The following is a 22,565-nucleotide window of genomic DNA, read 5'->3' on the forward strand; positions in this document are numbered from 1 at the left end:
TTCATCAACACTAAAAAAATTACTTCAATCTTATCGATGCTATTCATAAACCCTAATCTCTGGAAAACTAAAAAAAAAAGAACTTCATCTTTTTAGATTTTCTTACCTCACCTTCAAGAACGCCTCTCTCACTTTCAATTCTCAGTTTCAAACTCTCTCTTCTCTCTCGGTCTCACTCGAGTCTCGTCTCCTTCACACTCGCTGGCGTCTCGTCGTTCGTCTGTTCTCATCGCTGAACCTCGCGGCCTCCCTGGAATCCTCATCGCAGGCGACAGAAGCAACTCGTCGGGTCATCGTCACTCGTCGTCTTCTAGTTTCGGGTTCACACCATCACCGAGTCGCCGTTGATGAGTCCATGCATCATCGCTTCTCCTGTTCTCCCTTTTCCGATTTTTCTTCTTCCTGTATTTTGAGAAATTGTTGAATTACTAATCAATTAATTTTCCTTGTTAAAAACCGAACCATGCTAAGATGATCAACTATTCTAAGCATTTTCATTTTCAAATACAATGTGCAAATTTTGCTTTCCGATTGAAAACACCCGAGACAATGGAATAAACAAATGCCTTTTATTGCAAAATGTACCCAATTATATGAAGAAAAAGGAGGAAAAAAAGGACAATATAACATTGAATGAAAACGAATTTTTGTCTTGCTGTTTCTATAACTTTAACAATTAGCAAGTAGCTTAGTGTGCTCCCAATGCATTTCTTGAGAAGTTGAGTGTTGAAGAGAAGACAGATGCATAGAAGAAAGACCATAAGTCCGAGGAAAAAGAATCCACAACAAAACAGGAAACTAAGGCAGATTTTTTATGGCTTGTGCCCTTCATGCAAAGAATTTATCAGAAGTCACAACAATGACTTCATCCAATTTCCACTGGAGGCTCTTGATGGTTTCCTTCTAAAATGGCATGCCCCGCCCCTGTTGGAATTGAGTGATCCATGCACTGTCAAGTTCTCTCACTTGAGCTTCTCTTAGTGAATTATTCCATCACTGTCTTGGTGAAACCATTATTTTTCAAACTTGAACCATTTCCAGTTCGCATAAAGCGACTCGCTCTCAAAAAGGCAAGGGAATGGCCGTAAGGGGCTCTAACCGTTGACTGATAAAAACAGATGGTAGCTTTTCCTTGTATTTCTAGACAAAGGCTTGCTAAGCATACATTATGCATCAATCACCCTTGCAGATTGCTCAACAGCGAAATCTCTTTCTTTTTAAACAAATCACTGGATTAAACAAAAATATTAGTTTCTCCTCTAACTCATTAATACACAAACTTTCAAAGGATTCACCAAAGAGTAAATACATTGAACTAAAGAAAAAAAAGTGATTAAAATTTAGACAATCATATGATTAAAATCAGCAACAAATTCAACTCGGGGATGCTTTTGATCACTGACGGACTCAGAAAATTTATATTAGGGAGGCAAAAATAATACACATTACTATCAAAATATATATTAATTTAAATTTAAAAATATAAAAGTACATATTATTAGAAGAAACTAATGGAGTGATTTCAGATTCTAATGGTAGCTTTCTTTTGAAATATTTTTCTATTACTATTTTTAAAAATAAAAATATATATTCTAAATTAGTAAATTGATCAATTCACTTTAAAAATTTATATGCAATATAATTACATATAATAGAATAGAACGAAAGATAAACAAATAAATAATAAGGATAATTAAATTGAGAATAAAATAAAATATATAAATTCATGAAGAGAATAAAAAAATAGATTAATACCTAAATTATAATTGTTTGAATTAAAATTTGCAATTGAAAATATCAAAAAGAGAAACAATGAAATTGAAAGATACATAGAGTCATAGAGAATTTAAAATTTACCTTTTGATGAAGAGAAGATGACCACTAGACAAGAAATAAAAAAAAAAGGTTGAAAATATGAAACTAAGAAAATGGTTTAAGAGAATAAATGAGTGACGGCTGGAATTTAAAAACAGAAGAAGACTAAATTTAATTAGGTTAACTAATAGTCAAAATCATAAAAAAATAAAATGGACTTGGACTTTTAATAATTGGGCTTAATTTATTTGTAGTGAAGTCATTTAAAATTTAAAATTAGAGCATATATATATTAGTTTAAAATATCAAATGACACTGGGGGCAAGTGCCCCCATTCATAAGCATGCGTCCGTGCCTGATTTTGATCAACCAAAAAATTAGCTTAGTGATATTTTCAGCAACAAAGCTTACAGTAACAAATTCAGCAAATTCTATTTCATTCACGATTTACAGTAACAAGGCAAATTAATTGATTAGCAATTCAACAACTTCTCAAAATACAAAAAGAAGGAAAATCTAGAAAAGGAAAAACAGGGAAAGCGATGATGCATGAACTCACCAATGGCGACTCGGTGACAGCGAGAACCCGAAACCAAAAGACGACGAACGACAAAGCAAGCGACGACCCACGATGGTCCACGATCCTCAGCGACGGCGAGGACTCGAAACCAGAAGACGACGAGCGACGACGACTCGACGAATTGCTTTTGTCGCCCGCGATGAGGATTCCAGGGAAGCCCGCGAGACGTTTAAACGTTGGCGATGAGATGAGACGAACGACAAGACGCCGGTGAGTATGAAGGAGACGAGACTCGAGTGAGACTGAGAGAGACTCTAGAGGGCTAGTGGCAATGAGAAAGAAGAGAGAGTTTGAGTATGAGAATTGAAAGTGAGAAAGACGTTCTTGAAGGTGAGGTGAGAAAATCCAGAAAGATAAAACTCTTTTTTTTTTAGTTTTTCAGAGATTAAAATTTATAAATAGCATCAATAAGATTGAAGTAATTTTTTTAGTGTTGATGAATAATTAAATGTGTTTTTATTTTTTAAATAATTTAAAATTTAAAATTATAAGCCGAAAGTTAGTTGATTTTTAAAATTTAATTAATTTAAATGAATAGTTTTTGTTTAAAGGATATTTAAATTTTTTTCTTAAATTAAATAAAAAATATCTTTTATTTTTATTAAATTATAAGAGTATTTTAGTAAAAATATTGATATTATATATATTTTTTAAAACAAATAAATGCTTACGTAAATAATATAATTCATGCGTCGTTTTATTATTTATTCACATTTTTATTGTATCGGTACATATGAATTTATTACTGTACCGAAGCAAACACCTTAAATTAAATAAAAATTAAACAAAACAAAACACAAAATTTCCAAAAGGATTAAAATACTAAAACAAAATTACAACATATATATATATATATATATATATATATTTTTTTTTTTTTTTTGGGTAATGATCTTTCTTTTTTATTAATTTGGTCATCATCAGTTCTTGCGCCTAGAATTGATAAGAAGCTGACAATTTAGGGCAGCTTAATCCCTATGGGCTGTTCGGGAGAAACTCCTGATTCAAATCAAGCACAATGCTGGCCCATTATTGACATAGTCGAGTAGTTCACAGAATTTTTGGTGTTTTCCACTAAAAAAGCTAGTTAGGTGAAATACTACATGGACTTGCTTTTGCGGAAAAAAGACATCTACTGATGCAAACACAATTCGCAGGTTGTAACTATTGGTCTAAAAAATATTTCAAAAGTTGAACAAAAAAAAAAAGACTCATTTCGGTAGTTGCAAAAAGCTTTTTATTGGGCATGTACAGAAATGTGACAGTTAGCTTTCTCTCCATACAATTTCTGCTCGTTCCTCTTTCTACCTAGTCTCATGATTGATTTAGGGAGGCCGGAACATACTCCGGTCGACCACCAACCAACGTGTTAGTGTTGTAACTGAAAAAGGGTAGCTATTAGCTACACTTGATATAATAAGTGTGTGGTGTGACCCCTGCTATTATATATAGTAGAAAAAATTCTTCTTGTAAACACACTTTTTAATACAATTTTAAAAGTATTTTTTCTTCTAATTTTATTTCTCTTACTGAAACTCTCATATGGTATCAAGAGCCTCAAGATCAAGTTCTTGATCATGGCCTTTTTCATTTATACTTCATCCTTAACAAAACAACCTCTCATTCCCATAGCTGAAAAGCTTGATGACACCAATTTCAACACATGGCGCCATCAAGCATGGCTCACAATTCAGAGTCTTTCAATGAAGACTCATCTTGATTGGGCTAATGCTCCTAGTAGATTTGAACCTGTGACGAAGTCTCCGTCTGCAGCAGCATCAAAAGTTGATGCAACTACCAAATCTGATTCTGCAAAAAATACTTCAACAGATCTGCTACAAGAAATTGAAGCATTCAAGATCTGAAAGCAAGATGATCTCTCCCTTACCACATGACTCATGGCTTTAATGACTACATCATACAAGAACAAGATTGTTCATGATGCATGGACTACCATCATTACCTACTTCTCCTCAACATCCAAGACAAGAATTCAAAGCTTGAAATCCCAATTAAAATGTGTCAAGAAAACAGGTACAGTTCATGATTATCTCTCCAAAATTCAAAAGCTAGTTGACTCCCTTTCTGCTATTGGGTATCAACTGGATGATGATGATCATATCCAAGCTATTACTGATGGATTGCCTGAGGATCATAGTGGTTACATAACTTCTATCATGTCAAGATTGAGCACTTTCTCTGTCAGTGAGGCAGAATCCTTTCTTCAAGCATATGATGATATGCTTGATAGATTCAAGACTTCATCCTCATCAATTCCCATGACAAACTTCACATAAGCTTTCTTCCCGTCACCAACTAGAGGAATGGGTGCAAGACGAGGTCGTGGTGACAGTAGATCCCAAAGGGGTGGTCGGAGCTCATGGCAACCTCCAAGAACAAACTGCCAAATTTGTGGCAGGGTAGGTCATGCAGCATGGAGCTGCTACCATCGCTTTGATTAGCAGTTCCAACCAAACCCAGCACGTCCTACTCCTCCACCACAATTTCCCTTTTCCAATACATGCCCTCTATCACTATCTGCCTCATTCCATCAGCCACAAGCATATATGTCTACAACATCCTCCATTGGAGACTCATCCTGGTATACTGACTCAGGAGCATCTCATCATGTCACTGCCAATCCCAATAATTTGCTCTCTCATTCTCCAAGCAATCTTGATCATGAGCAACTTTTTGTAGGTAATGGTGCAGGTATTTCTATTCATAAATTTGGTTCCTCTTTTCTTGTTAATAAAAATAACAATCTTAGTTTTAAATTGACAAATTTATTATATGTTCTAACAATCACACAAAACTTAGTCAGTGTTTTGAAATTTGTTCAAGAAAATGGTGTTTTCTTTGAATTTTGGCTTTATCATTGTACCATTCGTGATCAGGTAACTCGGGTCCCTCTTCTTTAGGGAATCACTAAGAATGGCATCTATACATTTGATGATCTTTATGTGCCAAAATTAGTTTCTCTATCTGAAACCCAATTGCATAATAACTCTCATACTGCTGCTACAAAATTTTCTTCTTCTATAAATTTTCATTGTAATTCAAACAATTCTAAGCATAGTTTTAGGAATCATAATGCTACTTTAAGAGCAACTTGTACAAGTGTTCATGATGTAGAAATTTGGCACAAATGATTGGGCCACACTTCAATGAATAATCTCTTTCGTGTTCTTAAACAATGTGATATTCCTTTACCTACAAAATCACCTCATTCTAAAATTTGTATAATCTACTCTATTTCTAAGATTCATGCTTTACCTTTTAGTGATTCTAATACTACATATAATTATACTCTAGAGTTAATCTTTGCTGACATATGGGGACCATCCCCTATTGCATCTAGAAATGGTATGAAATATTACATTAGTTTTGTAGATGTGTGTACTAAATATACATGTATTTACTTGTTGACTAATAAGTCCCAAGCTCTTAATGCCCTTCAGAACTTTAAAAATCAAATGGAGACGATGACTGGACATAAATTAAAATCTTTGCAAACAGATAAAGGAAGAGAATTTGTATCTGCTGCCTTCACTACCTTTTTAACTGATAATGGTATTAGACATAGACTCTCATGTCCATATACGCATCAACAGCAGGGTAGTGTAGAGAGAAGGCATAGAAGTGTAGTTGAGATTGGTCTTTTATTATTGGCAACAGCATATCTTCCCATGCAATTTTGGGAAGATGCTTTTGCTACTGCTGTTCATATAATGAATAGACTACCTACTGTTATTCTTGATTTTATGTCACCGTTTGAAAGATTGCATAATCGAAAACCAGATTATGGTGCGTTAAAGGTGTTTGGGTGCACTTGTTTTTCATTTATTCGACCATACAATAAGCATAAACTTGAATATCGCTCTGAGAAATGTTTATTTTTAGGCTATGACACTAAATTTCATGGATATAAATGTATGAGTAAGTCTGGAAAAGTTTATATGTCTCGCCATGTGATCTTTGATGAGTTGAGTTTTCCTTATCATGATTTGTTTCAAAATTCTTCTGCTCACATGACTAACACTGAATCAGTTCCTAGCTATATTACTGATGCTTATTACAGCTTACCCTCTCCATTAAAGTCACCAAATACTACCATGACAAGTAACTCGTTCTCAAATCAAACTCAAACTGGTGGAACAACTACAAATTTGCAATCACCTACACCTACTAGTTTGCAGGACACTAGTATTACCCCTAATCCAATTTTAGAGACTAATGTCTCTATGCATAGTGAGGGCACTGGTCAGGGACTTGATCCCCCTCCAAGTCAAGTTCCTCATCCAACCACCAATACACACAATATGGTAACAAGATTAAAGGCGGGTATACACAAGCCAAAGGCCTATATTACACATATTGATATTTATCTTAAACAACAAGTACCTAAAACTGCTACTTAAGCTATCCAAACCCCTCACTGGAAGGAGGCTATGGATGCTGAGCTTAAAGCACTAAGGCAATGCAATACTTGATGTCTTGTGACTCTCCCACCGAATGCAACTACTATAGTAGGGAGCAAGTGGGTTTTTGCCATTAAACGAAACACAAATGGTGAGGTTGTTCGTTATAAAGCTCGTCTTGTTGCCAAAGGTTTTCATCAAACCGAAGGCATAAACTATGAGTAGATATATAGTCGTGTGATAAGACCTTCTTCTGTTCGTGTTGTGCTTACTCTAGCCATCACACAAGGATGGGTTCTACGTTAGTTTGATTTTAATAATGCTTTCTTAAATAAAATTTTAATGGAATAGATTTTTATGATTCAACCAGAAGGTTATGAGGACAGCAATACTAACCTGGTATGCAAGTTGAATAGGGCCCTTTATGGCTTGAAACAGGCACCACGGGCATGGTACTTAACTTTGAAAGAAACATTGACAAAGTTTGGGTTTGAAAGTACTCGATCCGATATTTCCCTGTTTGTAAGGAAAAATACCAAATCAGTCGTATACATGTTAGTATATGTCGATGACATTGTTGTCACTGGAAATGATGCTAATGAAATTGATCTATTAATTAAGCAACTCAATACAATTTTTTCCTTTAAAGATCTTGGTAATTTAAATTTTGTCCTTAGCATAGAATTTTCTTATTTGCAGGGAGGACGTGTACACCTATCTCAAAGGAAATATGCAATGGAAATTTTGAAAAAGGCCAACATGGAAAAGGCAAATGCCTTGCCTACTCCCATGGTTGGGAATTTGAAACTTTATACAAATGATTCTGAACCTTGCTCTGATCCAAAGCTTTATCGTTCTATATTAGGGGATCTCCAATATTTGACTATGACAAGGCCTAATCTTACGTTTTCTGTGAATAGAGTTTCACAATTTATGCACAACCCCACTCTTAATCACTGGAAAGCAGTGAAGAGGATCTTGCGGTATTTGAAAGGGACAGTAAGTGATGGGATTATCTTTTCAAAGTGTACTGATTTTAGACTCCTGGATTTTGCTGATGCAGATTGGGCAAGTGATCTCGATGACCGGCGGTTTATCACTGGCTACTGTGTATATCTAGGGACAAATCTAATTTCCTGGAAGTGCCATAAACAATCTAAAGTCAGCCATAGTAGCACATAGGAAAAGAGATAGACTCAGAAAGAGGGCAGCACATACAGGTGAGAGACGAGAGCTATAAAGAAACAAGCATGCAACAAGCTGAAGGACAAAACACTCATGGAATGGATGCAAAGGAAGAGGAAGCAAGAAGCAAAGAGAAGGACAAAGAAACAATACAACACACCAGCAACAACTTTGGTCCATGGATGATTATCCAAAAATAAAGAATATCTAGGAGAGAGCCAAAAGAGGAAGGAAACAAAAACGGTGAAGGCACAAGCAAAGCAGCAGAAAAGGAGAAGAAAAATGAAAATTCATCCAGATTCAAGGTGCTAGAAGTAGAGGACACCCAACAAGAAGAGGAAGAACTACAACAAAGGGAGGAAGAAAGAGATACTAACAAGCAAACTACACACAAAGTAACCCCACAGAAAAACATGGGGAAAAACCAAATGCAACAGAACTAGAAAAAACTAAAGGAAAACAACAATAACAGGACTCTCACTCAGAACTTACCTAAACAAACAGCACAGAGCAAAGGGAAAGTAATAGGATCACATAAAGCAATTAAGATTACACAAGGAAAGACCTCCAGCCACAACCAAGAAGGACCAATAGAGGAAACACACAGAGAAAACTGGAATGAGACAAATGATGACACACAAAGCACTGAACTAGAGGAGGTATAATGCACAGAATTAAATCAGAATTTTATGGAAAAAAGGAGACCTCCAGATCCAGAAAAATCAGATCGAAACCAGGAGGATAGCATGGAGATAGAGATGCAAAAAGAGATTGAAAACCTAATAGAAGGTATGGACTTTGAAACACCAACTATTAGTGAGCCCAAAGACAATGGAGATTTAGACATGCAACTACAATAAACACCCCATGAATATGTTTATCCTATCCTGGAACGTTAGAGGTGCACTTTTAGACGCACTCTCAAAGAGTTACTTAAACAATACAAGGTTCAAATAGTTGTGCTCATGGAAACCAGAATAAGTGGAGATAACGCTAGAAATGCCATTAGAAATTTGGGATTCAATCACTTCATTATAGAAGAAGCACAGGGTTTCGCAGGGGGTATATGGATTCGTTGGAACAATGACAACTTGAAGATAACTAAGCTGGAATCTCACTCTCAATACATTCACACCAAAATTGAGGCTCCGTACAAAGAGGAGTGTTATCTTACTGCTGTTTATGCGAGCCTTCAAGCTCAGAATTGCAGATCCCTTTGGCCCCTCCTCCAAAATATTGCAAATAGATTAGACAAGGCGTGGTTGCTCACTGGGGACTTTAATGAGATCAAGGATCCAATCGAAAAGAAAGGAGGGGGTGATACAAATAACAGAGCTTGTAGAAAATTTAAGGAATGGATTAATCATTGTGGTCTTATTGACCTCGGTTTTGTTGGGACACGATTCACATGGAGAGGACCAAAGCGTGAAGGACAAGACAAAGTACTAAAAAGAGTTGATAGAGCGTTGGCTAATTCAAAGTGGAACTTAACCTATCAGAATGCTACGGTCCAAGTCCTTCCTAGGATTAATTTGGACCACCACCCCTTGCTCATATCAAACGGAGGAGAAAGCAATAGAAGAGGAGATAGACCGTTCATATTCAAACTTATGTGGTCTACCCACCCAGACTATGAGAACATCCTACAGCAACACTGGGACGAGAAAATGTAGCCTGAACAATATTCGGGAGGGGCTAATAAAATGAAATAAAGAAGTCTTTGGTAATATATTAAGAAAGAAAAGAAGAATCTTGAATAGACTGGCAGGAATTTAGAAGCACCATTCCTACGGAAACAACCCCTTCTTGGAACAACTTGAATCCTCCCTTCAAAGGGAGCTGAATGAGATACTCGATAAGGAGGAAATATTTTGGCTTCAAAAATCTAGAGAACAGTGGATCACAGAAAGAGATAAAAATACAAAATTTTATCACATCAAGACTATTATCAGAAGAAGAAAAAACAAAATCCTGAAATTAAGAGACCAACAGGGACATTGGATTGAGGAGGAAACACAATTGAAAAAACACATTGAAGAATATTTCATAAAGCTCTACAAAGAAGAGGTAAATAATGTTCCTTTGATTTATCTAACATATCACTACCTAATTTGGAACCATCTACCTACAGGATCTTGGAAACTACCCCTATAGATCAGGTAATCAAGGATGCACTTCAAAGTATAGGCTCCCTAAAAGCACCAGGAGAAGATGGTTTTCCATCTATATTCTATAAAAATAATTGGAGCCTACTACGAAAGAAGACGTGTGAACACATCAGAAGCTGCTGGAACAACCCGGGCCTAATCAAAGAATCCAATTTTACTTTGTTGGCCCTCATTCCAAAAAATCAACATCCGAAATCCATATCTCAATTTAGACTGATAGCTCTCTGATCTGCAACGTTCAGTACAAGATCCTCACCAAGATCATAGTTCAAAGATTAAAACCAATACTAAATGATAGGATCTCCCCTTACCAATCCAGCTTCATTATAGGAAGAAACATACAAGGCAACATAATGATAGCTAAAGAGATTATGCACTCGATGAGAAAGATGAGAGGAAAAAAAGGCTATATGGAAATTAAAATTGACTTTGAAAAGGCTTATGATGGAATCAGCTGGGACTTCATCAACCAAAGACTACTGGAATTTAATCTGCCAACAAAATTGATAAACATCATCATGAATGGAGTAAGATCAGTGAGCTACAAGGTTCTTTGGAATGGAAACAAACTGCGTAGCTTCTCCCCTACCAGGGGGAGTTCGACAAGGATATTCAATTGCGCCCTATCTTTTTGTGATATATATGGATAAATTATCCCAATACATAGAACAAGAAGTAGGAAACGGAAATTGGAATCCCATTAGAGTGGGAAGAGACGGACCGGAAGTTTCACATTTGATGTTCGCAGATGATTTGTTGCTTTTTACGGAGGCTTTCCCCCAGCAAATCAGTAATATTAAGGAGATTTTGAGACTCTTTCATCAGGCGGCAGGCATAAAGGTCAACCAAGCTAAATCATCTATAGTGTTTCTCAAAAAATGTCACAGCCCAAACAAATAATGAAATTCTGATAAGATCCGAGTTCAAAGAAAGCAATGCCCTAGGATGTTACCTTGGAGCACTCATAAACAACAACAGAAGAGGAAAAGACAATTTCAAAACAATCATTGAGAGAGTTCAAAACAAGTTAAAGGGTTGGAAAAGTAAATGCCTATCTCTAGCTGGTAGAATTACTCTTGCGCAATCTGTCATAAGCCTAAGTGTCAATTTTGAGATGCAACATGGAAGAATCCTAAGGGTTGTAAGCTTTGAAATTGAAAAACTACAAAGAGACTTCATCTGGGATGATAATGAGAATCAAAGAAGGATGCACCATATCAACTGGAAGACACTTTGTGCTCCTAAACATGATGGATGCCTTGGTCTAAGAAAACTAAAATTAATGAATGATGCCTTCCTATTGAAAATTCTATGGCAACTCAGAGAAAGACCTAATACTCTCTGCTCAAAAGTCATATCTTATAAATATTGCAATGGTAATATTCATATAGCTCAACCAGTAGCAAGAAGCTCAAACTCACCTCTTTGAAAGGAATTGGTCAAATTATGGCCAACATACAAGGAGAATACCATCTGCATTATAGGAAATGGCTTGTCTACAAATTTTTGGCTTGATCCTTGGGTCGAAGGGACTGCAAACCTGTTAAGTGAAACAATGCAGAATATTACTGATCTTGAAAGTACTGTATGGAAATGGACAGACAATGAAGGAAACTAGAATAATAATAAAGTGAGGAGATTTCTACTTGAAGAAGTTGTACACAAGATAACAGCCACCCTCCCACCTGCAGAGAAACATGGAGATGACAGAATAGGTTGGAGACACTCCGAGGATGGAAATTTCATGGTGGGAGCAACCTACAAAGCTTTGGAAAATTGGTCAAAACCAGAATAGAATAACTGGAGCAAGCTATGGAAATGGGAAGGCCCACAAAAGGCCAAGACTTTCATGTGGCAAGTCATGCACGGCAGAATCCTTACTAACCAGAGAAAAGCCAGGATGTTTGGGGGACTGGAGAGCTGCCAGATCTGCAATGGGCAAATTGAAGATATTGTTCTTGCTCTCCGTAATTGTCCGAAAGTGTCCAGAGCTTGGATGAACCTAATAAAATCAGAAAATGCTCAGATTTTCTTCGGAACCAACAACCTTCAGGAATGGATTCACATAAACTTTAACAACAACCTGGGAGAAAACCAAAATGTGAACTGGATAGATATGTTCAATATTGCTTGCTGGAACTTCTGGAGATGGCGAAATCGGGAGGTGCATGAGACTAGTTACCAAAGACCGCCGGAGACACACATGGAGATTTTGAAAAGAGTAGAGACATGTCGAGAAACTTTCAAGAGGAGAAGAAGAATAATGCAAGCTCATCGAAGAGAAGAAATAGCCATTAGATGAAACCCTCCCCTTATTGATTGGATTACCTTGAATTTGGATGGGACCATGGAAAGGGGAACGGGGAGAGCAGGCTGTGGTGGACTCTTAAGGGATGGAAGGGAAAAATGGATTGGTGAGTTTTCCTACTTTATTGGGCATTGTTCAGCATATAAGGCTAAGTTGTGGGGAGTTGCTAAAGGCTTGGAGATAGCCTGGACTATGGGAATCAGAAAATTGGTGGTAGAATGTGACTCACAAGTAGTAATTTTAACTTTTAATGAGCAAAAAGATCTCAACAGATACCCAAATACCCTGATTAAAAACATTAATATTTGGAGACGGAAAAATTGAAAAATTTGTTTTGTAAATATTTATAGAGAAGGCAATAGATGTGTTGATTGTCTTGCTTGTAAAAGCTAATGATGAACAAGAGGTCTCTATACCCCGTTTAGTTTGTATTTAGTCTCTTCTTTTTGGACAGTTTAGCCCCGACACAAAACCCAAAAAAAAAGCTTCTTATTGGTCTTCTATATTTTTTGTAAGTTGTAAAAGCTACTGTTTTAAACACTTGAATAATTGATAAAAGAACAAATCAATCCTTGAAATTTTGGTTTTGTGGATATTTAAATCTCTAATAATTTAAAAATACATTTAAGGTTCTGATCTCTTTAAAATTTGGACACATCGATCCCTGACTCTAATTTCTCCCATTTTAAAAACCCTCTTACATATACATTTGTATCAACCAAGTCAATATAACGGGAGTTACATTTGATTTTTTTGTTGGGTTGACAGATTCAAGTGAATATGAGGGATCGATAAGTCCAAATTTTAAAAACATCAAGGACTTAAATATATTTTCAAATTTTCGAGAACTTAAATATCCACGGATCAATAGATCAATGACCTATTTGTCCTTTTCTCTAAATAATTTTACCAATCAAATCCGAAAAAAAAAAATTTACTAATGACCAATATTAATATATTAGTATTACATTAATTTTGTAAATAATACTATACATTTAAATCTTTTTGTTAACAAAATCTAATCAAATTGGTTATAATTAATATTATTTAAAATCTTATTATTTAACTTAGTTAAACTTAATTCATAAAAAAACTTGAATATATAACATTAGTCGTAGACTCATAGTTTATGATCAACCACACCGGCACAATTAAAAGATGACATAAAAGAAATATTTATTAACTGTTATATATTAACTTGGCTTAATATAAACTTTTATGTCACATACAATAGCAATAAATAAGTACAATTGAGAAACATGTATACACCAAATAAAAGTAAGAATATATTTAAGGTGAAGAAAGCAAGCATGCATATTAGTATTATATTAACCCATTCAAGAATGGAACACCCGTTTGAGGCAACCAGCTATCCCCCTGCAAGAAATTAGACACAGTGAAATTAGCCGCATCCATTTCCCCAATAACATGATAACCAGGCCACGAAACTCGACTTGCAGTGCTTGAACCAGTTCCCGCATTCTTATGCTCCGCGTAATACAAAGTATTCAGCGCAAAACTTCCACTCCAATCATGCCAGCCAGCAGGATCAACAAAACCATCCATAAAGGATTCCATGAAAACCGTCCTCGAGTATTGCTTCCAAGGCCTACCAAGGTACGTTTTCACAACACCAACGCGAGGGGCCAAATCGTCAGCGGGTCGAATCGTTGCGTTGTGTATGGAGATTCCGGTATTTTGGTTGGGATCGGTTCTGCCTTGGGCGGTAATTGAGTTGAACTGGCCGGTCATAGGGAGGCGGGGGAAGATGTTGCAATTTTGGAAGACTACGGCGGCGTTACCGAAAATAAAATCAACGGTGCCATAAATGTGGCAGTCGCTGTAGAATTGACGCATGGAATGGGCGTAGAGTGTGTCTTGGTAGCCCTCGAAGCTGCACATGTAAAAGGCTGATAAGTCAGCTCCGCTTCTAAGGGCAACTGCTTGGTGCTTGCTTGGCCCTGCTGTGTTTTGGAATGTTATGTTCACTGCTACAAAACCTTGTCCCACCACAGCTGCAAAATTATAGACCACATCTCTTTAAATTTACTCCATATCTACTCATATAATATGTTACCTAAATATTTTTCATTAGTAATAGATAATAAACTACGGTGAGCACGGATTTGGTTTAAGTTTATGGTAAAATAATTAAAATCGAATCGATCAAAGTGTAATTGGTTCAGTTTAGTTTGGATTTGTATTTTTTTGTACATGTATTCGAACCAAACCAAATCGATTAAGAATGGATTGGTTCGGTTCGGATAATTGGTGGGTACCCGACGACTTTAAAATTTATAAAAAAAACCAAATTTTTATCTTAAAAATTCAACAAGTACAATAAACATGTAACATCAATAGAAATAATCCAAACATATTAAACACCAAATACATTAAAAACTAAACTCATTAAAATCCAAACATATTAATAATGAATAATCATGGTCTAATAAAAAACTCATATATATTTTTTTATTTTTTTATTTAATTAATATATAATTGAGTTTGCGGGTTAGTTTGGGTTTTGCACCTCCAAAACCGATATCCGAACTAATCACTAACAAAAATTATCGGTTTGGATCCGATTACCCGTTAATTTTAGAACTAATTTAATTAATTCGGTTCGAATTCGGACGGGTAATCGAGTACCCACTATCCGTGCTCACCTCTATAATAAACTCAATTAAAATTAGTTAATCACTTTAATATATATCAATTAGAATAAAAATTAAGATTTTTATTAAATTATTGATCACAAAAATTTTGTGCAAAACTTTCTTTTAAATATTTATATTTTTAAATAAAAATTTATTTATAATTATTTTTATATAAAATTAATAATTAAAAATAATTATATATTAAATTATTTAATAATTTTAATAATAAATAAATTCCACATGAAAATAACTAGACCGAAGTAATATATATATATATATATATATTCTCTTTCATCTATCATATTATTTTAGTGAGTTGTGAACTAAATATGCGTATGATGCAAATAAAGGTATCGTCAGTGTAATATGCATTGCATGGCTTGGTACATATGCATAGATCTATAATTATTTCTGAATTCCAATAATAGTGGATTGCTGTTCAAGTTCAGAATAAATTGTTTTTGCTTACCAAAAGTTGCTGAGTTGAACGTTGTAGAGCCATCGACAACATTGCGATCGCCGGTGATAATTGTCCGATTGATTCCATCTCCAACTAGCATCAAGTGCTTCTTGTTCTTCGCAATAGACACATACTCTTCATACACACCTTTCTTGATGAAAACAAGGAAGTAGCCATCACTGGAAGCCGTGTTATTTGGCGCCGCAGCTATGGCTGCGTTGATAGTGGTGAAGTTTCCGCTTCCGTCCTTGCTAACAACCACCATGTCCCTTACATTTACGCTTTCCTATCACGCACAAATACAATTGTTGGATATTGAATATAAGGGTATAATAGTAATACGACACTACAAGTCAAATACGATAAGTTTCTTAAAAAGAAATAGTCACATATTTAACAAGTTTAAGTCAGAACTATTTAATGAAAGCTAGGATTTTAAATTGCAGTTTCTAATTTTATGGTATGTTGCAGTAGCCAAAGCAATTCCATGTAAAATCAATCATTATGTATAAGGTGAAAATTCAGGTGACTTCACGTGAAGTTGATACCTGAGAGCAATTAGATGAAAATTTAGTTAAATTATTTAAATCATTTAATGGCTCTCTCACGTGAAGTCGATTGCACCTTAGTTTCCACACATGTATAAATATATCAACTATGTAATTTTCATCTTATAAAATTTATATTAGAATATAAAATATATATTAAAATAAATTTTTTTTAATATGTATAGAATATTTTTTATTAAATAAAGATAGATATATGTTATGGTGCAATTTCCATATTGCAAAATGATCATCACAATCAAAACATGTCACGTATCATAGTTTGGGCATCTTATATATATGGTAAGTAAAAATAATGAAATATTGAGCATGATAAAAGCTGCTACTACATACTCACCGTCTGAAGCAGTTTCCTCAGGTGGTGGTGGCGGCCGTGGTTTCCATGGTGGCCTCTACCCGAATCATACATGTCACGTACTCGTTTCGGCATCTTATACGGTAAACGACCATTTTGTTTCCATGAATGTTTGATTTTCTTCTCAGGAGCCCAACCCCTCATGAACAAACACAAGGACATGCTATGGAGCTTGGTATCATTAGAGAGCATTGAAGATAGATAACTCTTCACTCTTTCATCGGAAGCTGTGGTTTGAAGACCATCCAGACATGTTTGTTGGTTCGTCAAAGTAGCACTGAGCTGTGTCACAATGTCTTCAGCATGTGAAGATTGAAGAACATTGCTGGATTTATTAACCGTCTCTTGTGTGTTGTACAAGAAATCCAAGTTTAGTTCAGCGAGAAATCTACAATCTTGGAGGGCTCGAATCGTGTTTTGATCGTACGATGATCCATCCTGGAGATATGACTCCATTAAATTCAAGAAGCTGTGTGATTGTGACACTGATTTTTGGACGCAAATTCGACCGTAGTCATAACCGTTGCCGTATTGGTTTGCAAGCAGGGTTTTGCAATAAGCAGGGTCTTCTGTGGTGTCACAAAATGTTGCTGGTGGAACATTGTTGTAATAATAATGTTTAGCCATGGATAAAGAGGGAAAGAAAGAAAGCATTACAACAAAGAGGGTAAGAAAAGAGGAATGCATGTTCTTCAAAGCCATTGTTGGATATAGCATGGGATATAAAGTTTTGGACCTCTTTATATAATGAGTGAATATAATGGGGACATTAATTAGTTATAGGAAGTCAACTACATGGAATAAATTTAATTTGGTTACTTAAGGTTGATATGTGTGGCTACCGCGAAGTTAGTCAATATTATTCCAATGAATCAACGAGAAAATATTTAGTTAATGCTCTTGGAATATATTCATATGAACAGTCATTAATTTGATATATAATTGTGCATGTATTGAAATATTCCCTTGGAACGGATTACATTATTTTATTTATAAGTTTTGAAACTTTAAGGACTATATTCACTTGTTCAAATTGCTTCGGGGACTATTGCTTGGTGCATTACATAGTTGATTTATTTCTACACCTTGTGTATTAAACATATATATACACGCATCTTGTTATTAAAGATAGTGTGGGATCAATGATTTCTTTTTGGCCGCCACTTACTTAAATGAAGTTTTTGGCTGAAGTGTTTCACATGGTATGTTTTCCATTGTATCAAATGTTAATCGGATTTATTTCTTAATTTATTTTAATTATATTTCATGTATTGAATTGGACTATGAGTTTTAAGCATGGTTCTAAAAGCCGAATCGGACCGACCGGTTCAATCGGAAAAATCGGGAATCGGTCACCTAACCGATCCGGGTAACGTTGAAAACCGTCTGGCAAAAAACAGTCGAACCGGCAGTTAACCGGTAAACTGGGAGAATCGTCCAGTTTTTTGACGGTTTTATGGTTTGCAATCTAAGATGCTAAACGACGTTGTTTTGGCTTTTTTTTTAAAAAAAAAAAAAGAAAAAGAAGAAATCATGCGCGTAACCCGGTAACCCTAATCAGTTTCCCCTTTCTAGTGCATTCACCCACCAAGCTCCAGATTCCAGAAATTACCCAAGCAAGCAGTTCACCACCGAGCCACCCACAGCCATCTACAGCAGCGACGACGTTGAGGGCCGCAACCACCACCGCGTCCTGCTTCTCACCGAGCTCGCCTACTCGTTGGGGCGTCGCCAACACCGAGTCCTTACTCGCCGCCAGTAAGACTCTGTTCTTGATTTATTTGCTGCCTTCTGGGTTCTGATTATGATTTATGAGCTCGCCTGCTTCTAAAGTTCTATGCTTGAACTTGCTGCCTTCTGAGTTCTGATTATGATTTATGAGTTCTATGCTTCTTGATTTTTATTTTTTGATCTCGCCTCCTTCTGAACTTGCTGCCTTCTGAGTTCTGATTATGAGTTCGTTCTGATTATAAGTTATATGCTTGAACTTACTGCCTTCTGAGTTTTGATTATGAGTTCTGTGCTTGATTTTTTACCGATTTCGATTTATTTTGCTGCTTCATGATTTTTGTTTTTGATTTTCTGAGGTTATTTATTCATGATTTTGAATATGTTTTGCTGCTTCTGAATATGTTTGCTGCTTCATGATGAATATGTTTGCTGCTTCATGATTTTTGTTTGCTGCTTCATTAAACCTGATAAGTTATTATATTATAACTTGCAAGACGAATATGTTTTGCTGCTTTTGAATATGTTTGCTGCTTCAATATTTTAAGTTTTTTAATAATTTTATTTAATATTTAATTAAACCGTTTGAACCCTGATTGAACTCCAATCGAACCAGTGAATCATTGAACCAGTGACTTCACCGGTTTATTGACCGGTTCGATTCTCACAACCTTGGTTTTAAGGTTGTATGGTCCAAATAATTTTTTTAAAAAAATTGAATTTAAAAACATAAAATAAAATCTATTCTTCGTCTTCTCTTTTTATTTTTTTTTTACCAAATCTAAGGTCTTAATTTTACTGATGAAAACTTTAGGTTTGTGAGTACCAAATTTTGATTTGATAACCACATTGTGTCTGTTAGTGATATTAAAAGGCTGATTAGAATTTTAATTAGTATTGAACGGTTACATTATTTTCTGTTACACATCCTGAATTAATAGAAATTTTTAATTTTGACCCTAAAGCAAGAAAAATTTAGCCACTACTCTTTGATTATGGGAGGAGGAATAATATTGAGGGCAAAATGGAAAGAAGTGACAATGGGAATAATTCCGTAACTAATTACCTGCATGTCACGGAGGGTGAGGGTCATGCGCAAGAGGCAGGGGTGATCTCACATGATTTGGAGAGAGAGTAGGAAGGGAATATAAGGAACAGTAGAGTAGAGGAAAGGATAAGAAAATAGTAAGAATTGAGAACAGGCTTAGGGAGAGACTGACTCACTATTTCAGCCATTGTATTTCTTTTCATCAGTTGCTATTTCTATCAATCATACAGTACTGAGGGAAGATCATTATAGTCTACTCTACTTTCCGCAAATATTTTGTTTTTCTAAATTGTCATTGCAGATACCGGTTGTTACAACTGGTATCAGAGTAACGATTTGCGAGTATGCTGTGTATGGTCTCCACGCACGTTGCCACGATGGAATCGAGAATGGATCAGTTAGAATTTCGTATGGATGTGGTACAGGAGGAACAGACCAGAAATACAGAGTTGATTTTGAAGATATTGGAAGATCTGGCGCGCCAAGTAAGGAAGAAGGGAGAGGCGAACGCCGGAGGGGAGCAACCATACGATAATAAGAATCGAGGAGACCACGAGGAAGCATCGGCGGAGAGGAGAGACGAGAATCCGCTACCTCCACGAGTGGAGGTGTACTGCAAGCTAGAACTCCCAAGCTTTGAAAGTAAGGATGTGTGTGGTTAGCTGGTAAAGAAGAAAAGGTATTTTCGGATGGTTTAAATTGCGCCAGGAGAAAAGCTTGATTATGTGATGCTTGCGTTTAGTGGTGAGGCTCTCACATGGCTGGAGTGGTGGGAGGAGCAAACCCCCTTCCTGACATGGTTGCGATTGAAGTAGGATCTCCTGAAGAGATTTCAACCAGAGATGGTAGCGAACCCCATGGCACCCGTGCTGGAAGTGAAGCAGATGACGACAGTCAGCCAATACCGGCGCGACTTTGAATTGGCAACTCAAACTTAGAGGAATCTAGGTCACGATACTCTGATGTGTATCTTTATGAATGGATTAAAAAGGGAGATAAGGGCGGATTTAGGGGTGAGCACGGGTAGCGGGTACCCGATTACCTGTCTGAATCCGAACTGAACCAACTAAATTGGTTTTGGAACCAACAGGTAATCGGGTCCAACCCGAACCAAACCAATAGCCTTTGTTAGTAATTGGTTCAGGTATCGGTTTTGGGGGTGCGGAATCTGAACCAACCCGTGAATCCAATCATATATTAATTAAATAAAAAAATAAAAATATATATATGGTTTTTAGTGGCTTTTAGTGAGATTATTCACTATTAATATGTTTGAATTTTAATGAGTTTAGTTTTTAATGTATTTGGTGTTTAACATGTTTAGATTATTTATATTGATGTTACATGTTTATTGTATTTGTTGAATTTTTAAGATAAGATTTGGTTTTTTTATGAATTTTAAAGTCATCGGGTACCCAATTATCCGAACCGAACCAATTCGTTCTTAATCGGTTTGGTTTGATTCGGGTACATACACAAAAAAATACAAAATCGAACCAATTATATTTTGATCGGTTCGATTCTAATTTCACCTTGAACCCGAACCAAATCGACCTGTGCTCACTCCTAGGCGAATTTAGCGATTTCAGAATTTGAGAGTCTCCAAGAACTCATGGACCGAGAAGTGGCCATATAAAAGCGTCATGAAACTTGGCGTGACACAAGGATGTTCGTAGGAGGGAGAAGGATGGAGATGACTACCTGCATGAGTAGCTCGGACATGGGGCGGAGCTTCAACTGGGTCAGGTTGAGTCCAGGAGGATTCCAAGGAGGTGAAACCCGACCCAAAGGTGGAATCAGTTTGCAAGGAGCCAAATTCAGAATTGGGCCACACTAATTCAGCCCAAAACAAAACTGGAGCCAACAGCAGTGTGGGATCAACTGGGTCAAAGAGTAATGTGCCTAGAAGGTTATCCCAAGAGGAATGGACTGAGAGGCAAAGAAAGGGGCTTTGCTTCAAGTGTGGAGAGAAGCAGAGGCAGGATCATATCTACCAAATGAAGCAGTTTCACATCATGTTGGTTGAGAAAGAAGAGGGAGTTATAGCTGAAGAGGAGGAAATGGGTCTGGCACTAAAAGAGGAGGAGCCCAAAATGCTTGAATTACAGCTTTCATCTTATAGATTTTGGGCTCTGACTACTCATAGGACTTTTAAAGTGAGAGGGGAGATAATGGGCCAAGAAGTGGTGGTTTTAGTGGTCCTAGGGGCATCAACAAACTTCATTGCAACCCAAGTAGTGGAAAGATTGGGGTTGCCAATTTAGAGTAGAATTGGGGAATGGAACCTTCGAACATGGTAAAAGAGGTGTGATCGGCGTTTCACTGTACATCCAAGGTGCCACCATTAACCAAGCTTATTTCGTTACAAAATTAGGGAGTTCCGAGGTAGTTTTGGGGTTGGGGTGGCTGGCCAGCTTAGGGAAATTCTAGAGTGACTACAATGAGATGGTGCTATGTTATAAGGAAGAGGAGAAGAAGCTGCGGATACATGGTGATCCAACGTTGTCACGACAGCGAGCATCATAGAAAGCTACTCTGCGGTCGCTCAAAGGGGAAAGAGGAAAGGTATTTGGTGGCACCGTTGTTTGTTGCAAGTTGTGAAGTTGGTGAAATAGAGGAGCCCGAGCCAGTTCAAAACCTACTGCTGCAATTTGATTATTTATTTCAGAGCCCAAAAGGCCTGCCTACAAAATGCGAGAGAGACCATGCAATTGTACTCAAGGAAGGGGTTGTAATTCCCTACATTAGATCCTATCGATACCCACATTACCAAGAGGATGAAATAAAGAAGATCGTTGCGGAGACGCTGCACGCCAGTGTCATTAGACCCAGCACCAGCCCATTCTCGAGCCCATTTATTCTAGTCAAGAAAAATGATGGGGGTGGCAATTTTGTATTGATTACAGGCACTGAACAAAAACACCGTGGCTGATAAGTTTCCAATCCCAATAATTCATGAACTACTATATGAGTTAGGTGATGTGAAGGTGTTCACTAAGTTGGACCTAAAGTCAGGCTACCATTAGATAAGGATGAAGGAGGAAGACATACACAAGATAGCATTTCGAACACCCAAGGGTCATTACGAATTTCTAATCATGCCATTTGGACTCACTAACGCTCTTTCGACCTTCCAGGCCTTGATGAATCGGGTACTTAGGCCCTTTTTAAGGAAGTGTATACTGGTATTCTTTGATGATATTCTTGTGTATAGTTCGAATTGGAATGAACATTGTGTGCACTTGTCTATTGTATTTGAGTTACTAAAGGAGCA

General features: G+C 36.5%; 2 protein-coding genes across 2 annotated transcripts; one reads left to right on the forward strand and one right to left on the reverse strand.

The window, feature by feature from the left end:
* Positions 1–8,966: 8,966 nt before the first annotated feature.
* On the forward strand, positions 8,967–9,674 carry LOC148572614 (uncharacterized). The gene has a single exon (XM_088507653.1). The coding sequence runs from the start codon at positions 8,967–8,969 to the stop codon at positions 9,672–9,674; it is 708 nt and encodes a 235-aa protein (XP_088363779.1).
* Positions 9,675–13,650: 3,976 nt separating this feature from the next.
* LOC107633954 (pectinesterase-like) lies at positions 13,651–17,217 on the reverse strand. The gene is made up of 3 exons (XM_016337542.3): positions 16,498–17,217; positions 15,604–15,880; positions 13,651–14,492 (listed from the first exon to the last, which is right to left on the reverse strand). Exons 1-3 carry the CDS (start codon positions 17,215–17,217, stop codon positions 13,801–13,803), a joined length of 1,689 nt encoding a protein of 562 aa, XP_016193028.3. The 3' UTR covers positions 13,651–13,800.
* Between the last annotated feature and the right edge of the window lie 5,348 nt (positions 17,218–22,565).

The sequence above is a fragment of the Arachis ipaensis genome, chromosome B3, assembly GCF_059453495.1.
Source record: "Arachis ipaensis isolate K30076 ecotype BB chromosome B3, ASM5945349v1, whole genome shotgun sequence".
NCBI classification, from domain to species: Eukaryota; Viridiplantae; Streptophyta; class Magnoliopsida; order Fabales; family Fabaceae; genus Arachis; species Arachis ipaensis.

What these genes read in the sequence shown, in the direction of transcription:
- LOC148572614 (XM_088507653.1), top strand. Translation starts at nt 8,967, where the DNA reads ATGGAAACCAGAATAAGTGGAGATAACGCTAGAAATGCCATTAGAAAT.
- LOC107633954 (XM_016337542.3), bottom strand. Translation starts at nt 17,217, where the DNA reads ATGGCTTTGAAGAACATGCATTCCTCTTTTCTTACCCTCTTTGTTGTA. An exon ending in TGAGGAAACTGCTTCAGACG is followed by an intron (nt 15,881 to 16,497) that starts GTGAGTATGTAG and finishes TGTGCGTGATAG; the next exon opens with GAAAGCGTAAATGTAAGGGA. An exon ending in GTTCAACTCAGCAACTTTTG is followed by an intron (nt 14,493 to 15,603) that starts GTAAGCAAAAAC and finishes ATAATTTTGCAG; the next exon opens with CTGTGGTGGGACAAGGTTTT.